We start from the raw sequence: 13,784 nt of genomic DNA on the forward strand, positions 1-13,784 counted from the left end.
AGGACTACCTCCTAGTTCATGAAAAATTACCTAGACTACGTCCTGGATGTTGGAGGATGATGAAAGACAACAATGGGTCTAAAGTTTTTGATTTTGAGATGTAGGAAACTCTTCAGTTGTGACTCAGCTCTGGCAAAGAATTGGTAAATTCCTCTTACGAAAGCATGAAAATCACGTTGCAGCACAGTCGTGTTAGTTTTTTCAGTTTCTTTGTTAGCCAGCAGTCGGTCTGGAGTCTTCCATTGGTAGCGTGAGGAGGGGGGAACCAGTGCGACTCCAAATTTCCAACAAATGCAGCCATGCAGCCATGCGTGTTTGTTTTTACGTCCATTTGTTAGTTAGCAGGTTAGTGTTTCTTTAGCATTGTAAGCAAAGTTATGACACCAAAAGCATAATTTTTTCTTTTGCAGAAAAGAAAATGCTCGAAGGCCCAAGAGGAGAGATCCAGACTGACTGGTCAGACTGGTTAAGCTGGGAGGGGATGTGGCTTGCCAGGTGTTGTGCAACATCAATCAAATACCTGCAAACTTACAGAGGACTGTGGACGGGGCGGACGGGTGGAAAATTACATTTAAATCTTTTCAATCGGGTGGAGAACATATAAAGCAACCTGTGCTGAGAGTGACTTCCACTGTGAGTACAAACTTACAATAAGAATTAAAAAACAACAACACATTATTAACACATTTTTGTCTCCAAACTTTTGCAATTACAGCTTTTAAGGAAAAGTGTCTTTGTAGCAACATAAGCAAAAGAATTGGGCATGCAGAGGGGACTGATGGACCGAAAAACGGCTGCTGATACCCCCGAGATTGAATTGTTCGTCAAGGTGGGTCCTGCAGTGTTTCCATGTACTCTAAAGCATGTATTTGCTGGAAAAAAACACTGTATAGTACTTTGTTAGCTGAACACCAAAATATTAATGTGTTATTGGCATTTAAACAAAATAACAACAAAACATTACTAAAACAAAACAAAACATTATTAAACAAAATATTACTTAAGATTGTAATTATATTTTTTAAATATCTGTAATCTTATTTGTGAAATAATTTTTAGCAGTCACAACCAGAAAAATGGCTTTATTGGTTAAAAAAAACAACAACTCATGTTTAAAAAAAAAAATCTAAAGCAGTAAAGTATTGGTTTATTATGTTTTTTTGAAAGGGTTTTTCTTTGAGCCAAGCGTGCTTTGTTTTCCAAATGTCAACCATTAAAGGCACATCATGTCCAGGCAGGTGGCGACAAAACAAATAAAGACCAAACAAATAAATAGAACACCAACGTTGTGGGAGGTTGTTTAGGTTAATTTTATTTTATCGTATTTAAATGTGGGCGTGGCATCATCCCTCCACTTGAAATTCCTAAGATGTTGGACATGAAGACAGTCTCGGGGCGGAGCAGGCTCGGCAAGATGTTATCACACTTTGGTCAGATGCAGACGCCAAAAGCCACTCTGAAACTTTTGCTGTGACATTTGAGAAAGTGGTTGCGATACCTCCATCGAGCATTTGGCACAGTGGTGGGGGTTTTTTTGTTGTCTGTTTTGGAGCAATCTTGTTACGGGACAATACGAGAGGAATTAAACTTGGATCTACTTTAGAGTAGTTCTTATAGAATTCTTTGAAATTGAGTCAACATACTGTACAGCCATTAATGCTCACCTGTTTGGGGTACTAACCAAAGCAGATGCATCAGGACCGGCAAAAAATTCAATATTTTGGTGGTCCGGAAACCTGCAGCACTAAAACCGGGCCATATTCACTTTTGCTGCCACCTGCCACCAGTTTTACTTGAAATCTGGTGGAGAATGTCTGACTGGGTGAACAAAACTGTCAGCATAACCCATGTTCTAAAACGTGCAGGAAGCTAGAACTGGCCGCAGACGAGGGCTCGTATTCTGGCAAACTCACCTTACAGACTTTGACCAAATGAGCCCAAAACGGAACCATGGATACTATGGGTGTAACGGTTCACATGGATGTATTGAACCGTTTCGGTTCTACATGTTCGGTTTGGTCCACTTATGTACCGTTTTGGTTATCTGAGTGTCGGACACTACTGACTGAGGGGGAGGAACGCTAGTAGCTCGCCGGTGTGACAAATAGCATCATGGCAAATGCAAGCCAGAAGCCTGAGTTGGAAGACCCGCCCATCTCACTACGGTCTCCTGTTTGGGAACACTTTGGCTTCCCTGTTAAAATTACGGCTGGACAAAGGCAAATGGATAAATCCAAAGTTGTGTGTTGACATTGTTCCATGGATATCGGGTATGCTGCAGGAAACACATCTAACCATTTTAGTGCACTTAAAACCTGGCAGTGAATGTTACATTTGCAAGAAAGAAAACCAGCTTTGCGCAAACACCCATACCTTCACCATATAAACAACCTCTAGCAAGAAACTCTGACCGGGCCAAAGCAGTAACACATGGTATTGGAGTTTTTATAGACGCGAGATTACGTCCATATTCAGTTGTTGAGAGCGCTGGCTTTAAGTACAGTCATGGAAAAAGTGATTAGACCACCCTTGTTTCTTCAGTTTCTTGTTTTAATGCCTGATACAATTAAAGGTACCTTTGTTTGGACAAATATAACAATGACAACAAAATTAGCTCATTTTTTGGCAGTACAATGCCATAGGTATTCATGTAAGAACTTCAGTGATTTTGGTTATTACCAAGAAAACCATGGAAGTTGCTAGATATCAGCTCTTAAATTCAACTCTTATGAGCTATATTTGTTATCATCATTATATTTGTCCAAACAAATGTACCTTTAGTTGTACCAGGCATTAAAATGGATCAAAAAACTGAAGAAACAAGGGTGGTCTAATAATTTCTTCCATGACTGTATGTGATTAAAGTTCTTGAACCTCGCTATGAAATACCATCACGTCCTCACTTTAGCCTGAAAGTTATACCAGCACTTTATGAAAAAGCTAAAAGTGATGTCGTCAACGAGCTATCACGTGTGTCTATTTCACTTACAGCAGATGGTTGAACTTCACGCTCTACAGAGAGCTATTTAACTGTAACTGTCCATTACATTTCGCCACAATGTTTAAACAATTGTTTGATTACAAGTACAACAGTTTATTTTATTATTATTTTTCTATTAAAAAAAACTCAGAGTCTAATTTATTTGAAAGATCACCCAAATGGGTTGCTTTTATTTATTTTTAAAAAAGTTCTGTTTGCATTTTTTTAGTAAATAAAAGCATAAAGTAGGGTGTCTGGACTCTTCCTTAGAGATAAGGTGAGAAGCACTGTCATCCGCGAGAAACTCGGAGTACAACCGCTGCTCCTTCGCATTGAGAGGAGCCAGATGAGGTGGCTTGGGCATCTGGTCAGGATGCCTCCCTGGGGAGGTGTTCAGGACACGTCCGACCGGTAGAAGCCTGGGGAAGACCCAGGACATGTTGACAAGACTATGTTTCTCATCTGGCCTGGGAACGCCTCGGGGTCCGCCGGGAGGAGCTGGACAAAGTGACGTCTGGGCTTTCCTGCTTAGGCTGCTGCCCCCGTGATCCGACCTCGGATAAGCGGTAGAAGATGGATGGACGGATAAGAAATATTTGCGTTTTAGATCCCGCTCTGTAAAACAGGGCGAGATCCAAGTTGTTGGCACGCGTGATTAATGGATGTGATTCAGTAGAGTTCCACAATGCCACTCAGTGTGCCGCGGAAGATGACAGTGCACTGACAGCTTGTGACAGCAAGCCGCTGCTGCTCAATGAGATCAGACATTGTAATGCTTGCTTTCACGTATAAAGTCCCCCAGAACCACAAAACTCTCCAGAAAAAGTTGCCAGATTTGTCGCCAGTCAGTTTCGTGAAAACACGTCGCCCCAGTATGAGGCTTCCTTTCTGGGAAAAAGAGGAGCGAGCAGCACGGTGGTCGATCAGCATTACGCTAGTCGAGGTCTCGTATTTTAACACAAATTTAGGTTCAAATGTCATACTAAGCTTTATGTATACAGCGTTATATGTTGTAATGAGCAAATAAAGCTATACTTACGCTACAAGTCGCTCCTTTTTCCTCCGTGTAGTGTCGCCATGTTGAAATATTTTTTCAAAGGATCTTGGGGTGTGGAAGGCCAATAAGGATAGTCGTAATTGACACTTGGAGCTAATGGCAGAGGAGGACACATTTTAAGGACCCTTGGAGCTTTTTTGAATTGGGACAGCCATAGCGCACCGTGATGATGTCGTGCACCCTGCAAATGCTCACTTGAAGGATGCAAACCCTGGAATGAGACACAGCTAACGACCTTGCTACTCACTTGTGTTGCCTGCTCTTTGGAAAATGATGGAGTCATTTTCAGTGGGAAATAAATCTGTACTGCTGTACAAGCTGTACACTGACTACTCTAAAGTATATGCAAATGTCTTTTTTATAGAAATGCATTTACTAATAGTACATGATTTGAACTTATGTATTATTGTGATTTTTACAAGCATGTAACATGACGTTGTGTGTCAACATTGTCTTGTTTTTGCCTTTCAGGCCAGCAGTGATGCTGAGAGTGTGGGCAATTGTCCTTTCTGCCAGAGACTCTTCATGATTCTCTGGTTGAAGGGCGCCAACTTTAAAATCACCACTGTGGACATGAAGCAGTAAGCACCGTTTTCAAAATGTATTGCTCTATTTTTGAGTCATGAATTACAGACGAAACCTGTATTTGTTTGCATCAGTGGCAATACAGAACTTGTTTGTCACTACTAATACAGCAGGGGCCTTCAACTACATTTGTCCAAGGGCAAACGTTCTGTGGGCCAGATGATCTTGTAAAAAAAAACAAGAAACATATATACACGCACACACGCACGTACACGCACACACGCACGCACGCAGGAGGCAGCCCACAACCTTGGCGGCAACCAATCACAGTATACAGTATATATCATAAATAAATTCATATATATATATATTGTGATATATTTATTTTTTTATGCAAAATATATTTTGTATCTTTAGATTTTATATACACATAAATATATTAGGGATGTCGGGTCGTACCGATATTGCCATAAAAATGTAATATCGGTTGATATTGGTATCGAGTTTTTCCTTATAATCCATCCATTTTCTATGCCGCTTCTCCTCATTAGGGTCGCAGGGGTGTGAGCCTATCCCAGCTGACTTCGGGCGACAGGCGGGGTACACCCTGGACTGGTCGCCAGCCAATCACAGGGCACATATAGACAAACAACCATTCACACTCACATCTATTCACACACCTATGGACAATTTAGAGTCGCCAATTAACCTAACATGCACGTTTTTGGAATGTGGGAGGAAGAAAACCCACACACGCACGGGGAGAACATGCAAACTCCACACAGAAATGCCCGAGGTAGAATGGAACCCTGGTCTTCCCGATCTCCAGACTGTGACTGTGTGGCCAACATGCTAACCACTAGACTTTTTTATATAAAACATGTATTTTTTAATCAGAACTTTTTTTTACAGACAGTGGTGTGAAAAAAATGTTTGCCCCCTTCCTGATTTCTTATTTTTTTGCATGTTTGTCACATGCAGATCATCAAACAAATTTAAATATTAGTCAATGACACCACAACTGAACACAAAATGCAGTTTATAAATGAAACTTTTTATTATTAAGTGAGAAAAAAATCCAGACCTACATGGTCCTGTGTGAAAAAGTGATTGCCCCCTAAACCTAATAACTGGTTGGGCCCCTCTTAGCAGCAACAACTGCAATCAAGCGTTTGTGATAACTTGCAATGAGTCTCTTACGGCGCTGTGGAGGAATTTTGGCCCACTCATCTTTGCAGAATTGTTGTCATTCAGCCACATTGGAGGGTTTTCCATCATGAAGCACCTTTTTAAGGTCATGCCACATCTCAATAGGATTCAGGTGACTAGGCCACTCCAAAATCTTCATTCTTCTTCAGAATTTTTTGGTAGACATCAAAATTCATGGTTCCATTTATCACGGCAAGTCTTCCAGGTCCTGAAGCAGTAAAACAGCCCCAAACCAACACACTACCACCACCATATTTTACTGTTGCTATGATGTTCTTTTTCTTGGATGAGTCGTTGCTGCGCTCTTGGGGTCATTTTGGTTGGCCGGTTCACCACCGTTCCATGTTTTTGTCATTTGTAGATTATGGCTCTCACTGTGGTTTACTGGAGTCCCAAAGCTTTAGAAATGGCTTTATAACCTTTTCCATACGGATAGATGTCAATTAATCTCTGTTAAATTACAGGGGCAAACACTTTTTCACACAGGGCCATGTAGGTTTGGATTTTTTTCTCTCTTAATAATAAAAAATTCATTTCAAAACATTTTACATTTTGTGTTCAGTTGTGTTGTCATTGACTAACATTTAAATTTGTTTGATCTGAAACATTCAAGTGTGACAAACATGCAAAAAAATATAAACTCAGGAAGGGGGCAAACACTTTTTCACACCACTGTATGTATATATATATATTATAATATATTACAGTTATTAAATATATTATTCATTAATTTGTTTTCTATGCCACTTAATCCTCACTAGTGTTGCAGGCGGATTGTGGAGCTTATCCCAGCTGACTTTGGACTGGAGGCGGGGTACACCCTGGACTGGCCGCCAGCCAATCGCAGTATATACAATATATGAATTCATTATACTTGTATATCATGATATATAAGATAAGTTGCATAGAAGATGGATGGATGGATATTACTGGATATTTTAATATATTTTATATCAAATATATTTTTAAATCTCTGCATATATTCATATAAATTTATATATATGTTCCCTTACTACATCGCGGGTTAACTTTTCCCGGATTTTTAAAGTGCAATTTTGCATTTTTTTTAAACAGCATATGAATATGTGTTCTCCTTGTGGTTTATAGTTGTATTTACTAGTGATACCAGTAGAGGGTGTTGTATACTGTGAGTTAGATGTCTTTCCCCCACTTGGCAGCAGTCTAAATATAGAGCCACAACAGAGAACCCCACTGCACTGCTGTTTCCTGTTTGCGAGCGATCATAGGGCGCCATTAGGGAATATTGTAATTGAATCTTCGGTTACGAGGAGGAGTAAAATACTACAGCAGGAGCAATATGTGGTAACAAGGATACAAAAATGCTACAGCGGAACGGCACCGGGACGAGGCACATAGAGGAGTGAATATTGTGAGTCAAGTTCTTGTGTCCAAGATTGATCATTAAAAGTGAAAAGAAATTTGAACTTTGAGAGTGTTTAAACAAGAGAGAAACGTGAGAAAATGTTAATGGCTGTCTGAGAAAAGTGTATAAAGTGTATGGTGAGGGGTTTTACAGCCTTAAAACATATATAATCATTGGAAACAAGTAAAGTTGTCTACTTCGCCAATTTCACTTATTGCGGGCTATTGGGAACATATTCCCTGCAATAAAGGAGGGAAGCGCCTTTAAGAACAACGTTGCCATGGTGATGACGGAGCAACTGTTACTTCCGGTTGCCTTTACCTCACTACTTTTTTTGCAATTTTTTTATTTGATGTTATCATACTGGTTAATCATATTTGCTGTGTGCCAGGCCGCAGCCCTCACTGAAGGCCTTGGCGCCGGGCTCTCAGCCTCCCTTCCTGCTCTACAACGGTGACGTCAAAACAGACACCAATAAGATTGAGGAGTTCCTGGAGGAGAATCTGGCGCCGCCACAGTGAGAGAAGCACAGCACAAACAGTTCATTGAAACCGCGTTGCATTAAATGACCTTCCCGTGGCAGGTACCCAAAACTGTGCTGTCGATACAAGGAGTCAACCTCCATTGGAGAAGACATCTTCCGGAAATTCTCAGCATACATAAAGAATCCCAACCCTGTACTAAATGAAAGTAAGAAAAACAATACAAAATATTTTTCATACAATCTTGCGCGTAACAAACTAGCAAACCTGCAAAAATACTGTACAGTCGTGCCTTGGTTAACGTCGTTAAACCATGCCGGCAGGTCAGACTCAAACCAAAACGGGCTCTAACCAAATGCAATTTTCCCATAGAAAATATTGTAAATCCAATTAATCCGTTCCAGACACCCAAAAATGTGGTCACACTTTACAATAAAGTACACAAAAATACAGTAGTTGCCGAGGAACTAATGAAGAACTAATCAGGAACTATTGAGGAACTAATGACTAAGGCACATAAGTTTAGGCTAGTTACTGAGGAACTAATGAACAACTAATGAATAACTAATGAGTAGCAGTTAGGTTCGTTCCTCATTAACTACTGTAATTTTGTGTATGAAAACACATCTTATATACATGTTTTACATGCAGAAAACGATGCAAAAATAATTACAAATGACAACTGAATGGACAACTGAACATTTAACATCACTTTTATTTAGTTTTGTTGTAAAAAAAAAAAAACAACAAAAAACATCATTTAACAAAATAACACAAAATAAACACATTATTCAGCTGCAATTAAAATTTGCAAAAATTATATTAAACTAAACATCAACGTTCTAAAACCAATAAACATGTAACTTGCCGTTTAATATAAAAAAAAAATGGCAGTGACGTCGCGGAAGTGCGCTGGTGAGGACACCTTATAAGGTGTAGGTGGCGTGTGCTATGTTTGAGTCCGGATGCCGCGAACAACAAGTTTCAATGCTTATGTTTTGTTGTTGGAACGTATGTTATGCATGTAAAATGAGACAGAAACACAGAGTGTCACCCTTGATGTGTTACGTGGGAACCTGAGTAGATGTGTATGCATGGATGTGTGTACCTCTGAAATAACAATGATCTTCTCTTAAGCTGTGAAAATTCCAAGGTCTTGCACTCTTGTCTTGCTAAGGTCCGTTGCCTTTCTCTTTTGTGCTGTCCATGTATTTTGTTACGTGGCGTAGCGCAGCAACTATGGTATAAACAAATGCTGGTGCCCTAAAATGACACCAGAGGCCCACAGTGTATTGCACCATCGCGTGCAAGTATTGCGAGATTACGTCTTGGGCGCGTGATCCAAGATGGCCTTGGCAAATGCAAGCCAAGGCAAAATTTTAGCAAAGCGGGGCGTACGTTAAATGAGGTACCACTGTATATGAGATATTCATGCATCCGTACTAATTCATAACAAGCTTGACTCCGTACTTCCTGGTTGAAGCTGCTTGAAGGCTGCCACTTCACCATGGGTACCAAAACGCGATTCCTTTTACTGACTTGAAGTGTTACGAGTCAGTCGCTAAAGTGAATTAGGTACTCGAGTCAGTAATCACAAAACACATGTGGAACAAGTTTGCCCCATCTGAGTCTTCGAGCACCCATGAGTCAGTGAAACTTATGAGTGAGTGACGAGTGAGTGAATCGTATTACAGTATCGAGCCGCACGTCACTACGAGGAGGTAGGAACTAACAGCACTTGGAGCTTGCGATTACTGACCTCAAAATAAACACAGAATCGGGGTACATCGAGTTGGAACTTCAAGTGTCACTTTTCCCAGTCCGAGGTGTCCAAGGTGTCTGGAACGCACCATAGGCTAATAACCTGTAACAAACTAGCTTGTGTTTTGGACATAATTTAGACCACATACTGTATAAACATTCTATCTGTTTCGTCAATGCTACAGCCATGACTTGTCGTAAAACGAGCCACTTAAAACACATTTGATCAGCTAAATGTGCGCTAATGAGTTGCTGTGGCCCACGTCACGAGACGCTACAGCTATTGCAAAGAATTCCCGGATTTGTAGTAATAGCAAAGCCTGACAGAGAAGCTAGTAATAACAGCAAAGGATAACAAAAATATTATGATGTTTCAGTGCTGGAGAAGAAATTCTTATCAACCCTGGTGAAGCTCAACATGTACTTTGACACGCCGCTCCTTCACGAGCTGGACCACAACCCAAATGCCACAGAGTCTTGTCGTCCCTACCTGGACGGGGACAGTCTCACTTTGGCCGACTGCAACTTGCTTCCCAAACTCAACATTGTCAAGGTGAGACCTCTTGAACGTGATACTTTGGGTGAAAGTTTGAAATGTACAGAATTCAGTGGTGTAGCTCGGGTTGCTATGTTAAGCTGTGTTTGGTACCTTTAGGGCAGGGGTGTCCAAACTTTTTCCAGGGAGGGCCACATAGTGAAAAATGAAAGGATGCAACTTTGACCATTTTGATATTTTGTAAAGCAGGACATGTAGATATTGTATATATAAGTTACAGTATCTACTGTATAGAGAAGAAAAAGCTGCATCTTTGTATATAGCAGCCTTGTCATATAGATGAAAAAAACATTATTATCAACTGGGTCCCTTTTTTCCCATTTTGTTGTTTTTTTTAAATTTTTCTAAATATCTAAACTTTTTTCTTGAATAATCATTGTAAATGTTCTTCCTGTAATATTATTATGACTTTATTCCCATAATATTACAACTTTTTCCCCAGCCTATTTCCCCAAAATGACAACCTAATTTTATTTGTTTCTCATAATTACGACGGCATGTTAGGGCCACATTAGAAAAAAATCTGAGATTTTGAGAAAAAAGTCGTAAATTTACAAGAAAAAAAGTTGTAATATCACAAGAATAAAGTTGTAAATTTTAGAAGAAAAAAATCGCAATATTGCAAGAATAAAGTCATAAATTTATGAGAAAAAAGGCGTAATATTACGAGAATAAAGTCGTAAATATACAAGAATAAAGCCGTAAATTTACGAGAAAAAAGCGATAATATTACATTATAACATCATACGTTTAGGAGAATAAAGTTGTACATTTACGAGAAAAAAGTCGGACATTTACGAGAAAAAAAACGTTGTAATATTACGAGAATAAAGGTGTAAATTTATGAGAAAATTATTTACAAATGAAAGAGAATAAAGTCATAAATTTATGAGAACAAAAATGTCAGAAATTTATGAGAACAAAGTATTAATATTACGAGAATAAAGTTGTAAATGTATGAGAAAAAATGTTGCAATATTACGAGAATAAAGTCATAAATTTATGAGAAAAAACGTAATATTACGAGAATAAAGTGATAATAATTACGAGAAAAAAGTGATAATATGACATTAATAATACATATTAATAATCTGTTATAAATAACATATAATAACATTACATATTAGTAATATTACATTATTATTAAGTCATACATTTATGATTTTATAATTCCATTCCATTTTCCTCCGCTTATCCGGGTCGGGGTCGCGGGGGCAGCAGTCTTAGTAGGGAAGCCCAGACTTCCTGGTCCCCGACCACCTCCTCCAGCTCCACCGGGAGGACACCAAGGCGTTCCCAGGCCAGCTGTGAGACATAATCCCTCCAGCGTGTCCTAGGTCTTCCCCGGGGCCTTCTCCCGGCTGGGCATGTCCGAAACACCTCACCAGGGAGGCATCCGGACTAGATGCCCGAGCCACCTCAGCTGGCTCCTCTCGATGTGAAGGAGCAGCGGCTCTACTCTGAGCTCCTCCCGGATGACCAAGCTCCTCGCCCTATCTCTTAGGGTGAGTCTCACTACCCTACGAAGAAAACTCATTTCAGCCGCTTGTATCCGCGATCTCGTTCTTTCGGTCACGACCCAAAGCTCATGACCATAGGTGAGTGTGGGGACATAGATCGAACGGTAAATTGATAGCTTTGCCTTCCGGCTCAGCTCTCTCTTCACCACGACGGTCTGGTACAGCGACCGCATTACTGCAGACGCTGCGCCGATCAGCCTATCAACCTCACGCTCCTTCCCTCACTCGTCAACAAGACCCAGAGATACTTGAACTCCTCCACCTGGGGCAGGACCCCATTCCCAACCCGGAGGGAGCAATCCACCCTTTTCCGACTGAGAACCATGGCCTCAGATTTGGAGGTGCTGAGTCTCATCCCAGAAGCTTCACACTCAGATGCAAACCGACCCAGTAAACGCTGCAGGTCACAGCCCAATGAGGCCATCAGGACCACATCGTCTGCAAATAGCAGAGATGAGATCCTAAGGCCCCCGAACTGGACTCCTTCGACACCTTGGCTGCGCCTAGAAATTCTGTCCATGAAAATTATTGGCGGAGGCCAACGTTCACCGGAAACAGGTTTGACTTACTGCTGGCAATGCGAACCAGGCTCCTGCTCCGGTTGTACAAGGACTGAATGGCACGTAGTAGCGCGCCACCAATCCCGTACTCCCGTAGCACCCCCCACAGGACACCGCGAGGGACACGGTCGAATGCCTTTTCCAGGTCCACAAAGCACATGTAGACCGGCTGGGCAAACTCCCAAGTACCCTCCAGTACCCTTGCAAGGGTGTAGAGCTGGTCCAGTGTTCCGCAACCAGGACGAAAACCACATTGCACCTCCTGTAGCCGAGGTTCGATTAACGGTCGTATCCCTTCTCTCCAGCATCCTGGAATTGACTTTCCCAGGGAGGCTGAGGAGTGTGATCCCCCTATAGTTGGAACACTCCCTCTGGTCACCCTTCTTGAAAATTTAGCGCCGCTGGACTTAACTCTCATTTTGTAACAGTGGTTGTAACGGCCGCTCAGCCAGATGGGTAACGCAATACGTTACAAATCCGATTGTTGTTTTTTGAGTGTGATTACTGCAACTACCACTACCTACCTATGCCTCTATCGCCCCTAGGTGGTGTGTAAGAAGTATCGCAACTTTGACATCCCTGCAGAGCTGAAGGGTCTCAAACGTTACCTGGACAACGCCTACAAAAGGGACGAGTTTCGCTTCACCTGCCCCAATGACTCCGAGATCCTCATCGCGTACCAATCTGTGGCAAAGTATCTGAATACCAAATAGATGCACGGACAAATAATTGTAGTGTATTGAGTGGTTTGTTGATTGTGATAGCATGTGGTCAAATATCTTGTATGCTGTACGGGTATGCTGCATTGACTTCCTAAATCGTGTGCTTTTGTTTCAGTGGACGTCTTATTCAAAGAGCGTGGAAGCACTCCATTAACAAAAGGATATGAATGCCCAGTGCCGCCGTGCATTTATGTATTAGAATATTAATTTTTATATACTTGATATAAGCTGCAATGAAGGAATAACGTCTTTGATGTTAATGTGCTCATTTTCTTCGTAACATCAGTACAGTATATGCTTTTGGTTTTACAGCATCTTTTGATGACAGATATGTACATATCTTTGTCATAATCTATCCAACTAATTTAAATAATTTAATAAAAATGAAATGTCAAAAATGCTGCATTGACTTTTTCATGAATATAAGAAACATTCTGATGTTCTCAGGCAATTATTTTAATAATTATAACGGGAGGGCCACATAGTGAAAAATGAAAGGATGCAACTTTGACCATTTTGATATTTTGTAAAGCAGGACATGTAGATATTGTATATATAAGTTACAGTATATACTGTATAGAGAAGAAAAAGCTGCATCTTTGTATATAGCAGCCTTGTCATATAGATGAAAAAAACATTATTATCAACTGGGTCTCTTTTTTCCCATTTTGTTGTTATTGCAACCATATGCAATTTCATATATGTACTATACACTGTCCCATATGTATTCATACCTCTCAAATTGCACTGACTGTACAAACTTGAATTTATCACACCATATCCATACTATATTGGGTGTGCATATGCAAAGATGTAGCTTTTTTATCTACTGTCCTGGGTGACAATGTGACATTCTTTCTCGACGCTGTATTTTATCTGTTTGCCCATTTAGCATTAGTGTATATATTATACTTAAATACATACACGCCATATAATATGCCGTTGTGACACGTTGATTTCCCTCGCGAGATTAATAAAGTATGACTATCTATAAAACAAACAAATTCTCCACACAATCAGCGTCAAAA

General features: G+C 40.5%; 1 protein-coding gene across 1 annotated transcript; it reads left to right on the forward strand.

Annotated features, from left to right (window-relative positions):
* Positions 1-503: 503 nt before the first annotated feature.
* On the forward strand, positions 504-13,158 carry clic3 (chloride intracellular channel 3). Its single transcript, XM_054757877.1, has 7 exons — positions 504-633; positions 716-829; positions 4,509-4,618; positions 7,547-7,672; positions 7,739-7,845; positions 9,776-9,951; positions 12,580-13,158. Exons 2-7 carry the CDS (start codon positions 764-766, stop codon positions 12,745-12,747), a joined length of 753 nt encoding a protein of 250 aa, XP_054613852.1. The 5' UTR covers positions 504-633; positions 716-763; the 3' UTR covers positions 12,748-13,158.
* The last annotated feature ends 626 nt before the right edge of the window (positions 13,159-13,784 follow it).

This window comes from Dunckerocampus dactyliophorus, chromosome 17 (genome assembly GCF_027744805.1).
Source record: "Dunckerocampus dactyliophorus isolate RoL2022-P2 chromosome 17, RoL_Ddac_1.1, whole genome shotgun sequence".
NCBI classification, from domain to species: domain Eukaryota; kingdom Metazoa; phylum Chordata; class Actinopteri; order Syngnathiformes; family Syngnathidae; genus Dunckerocampus; species Dunckerocampus dactyliophorus.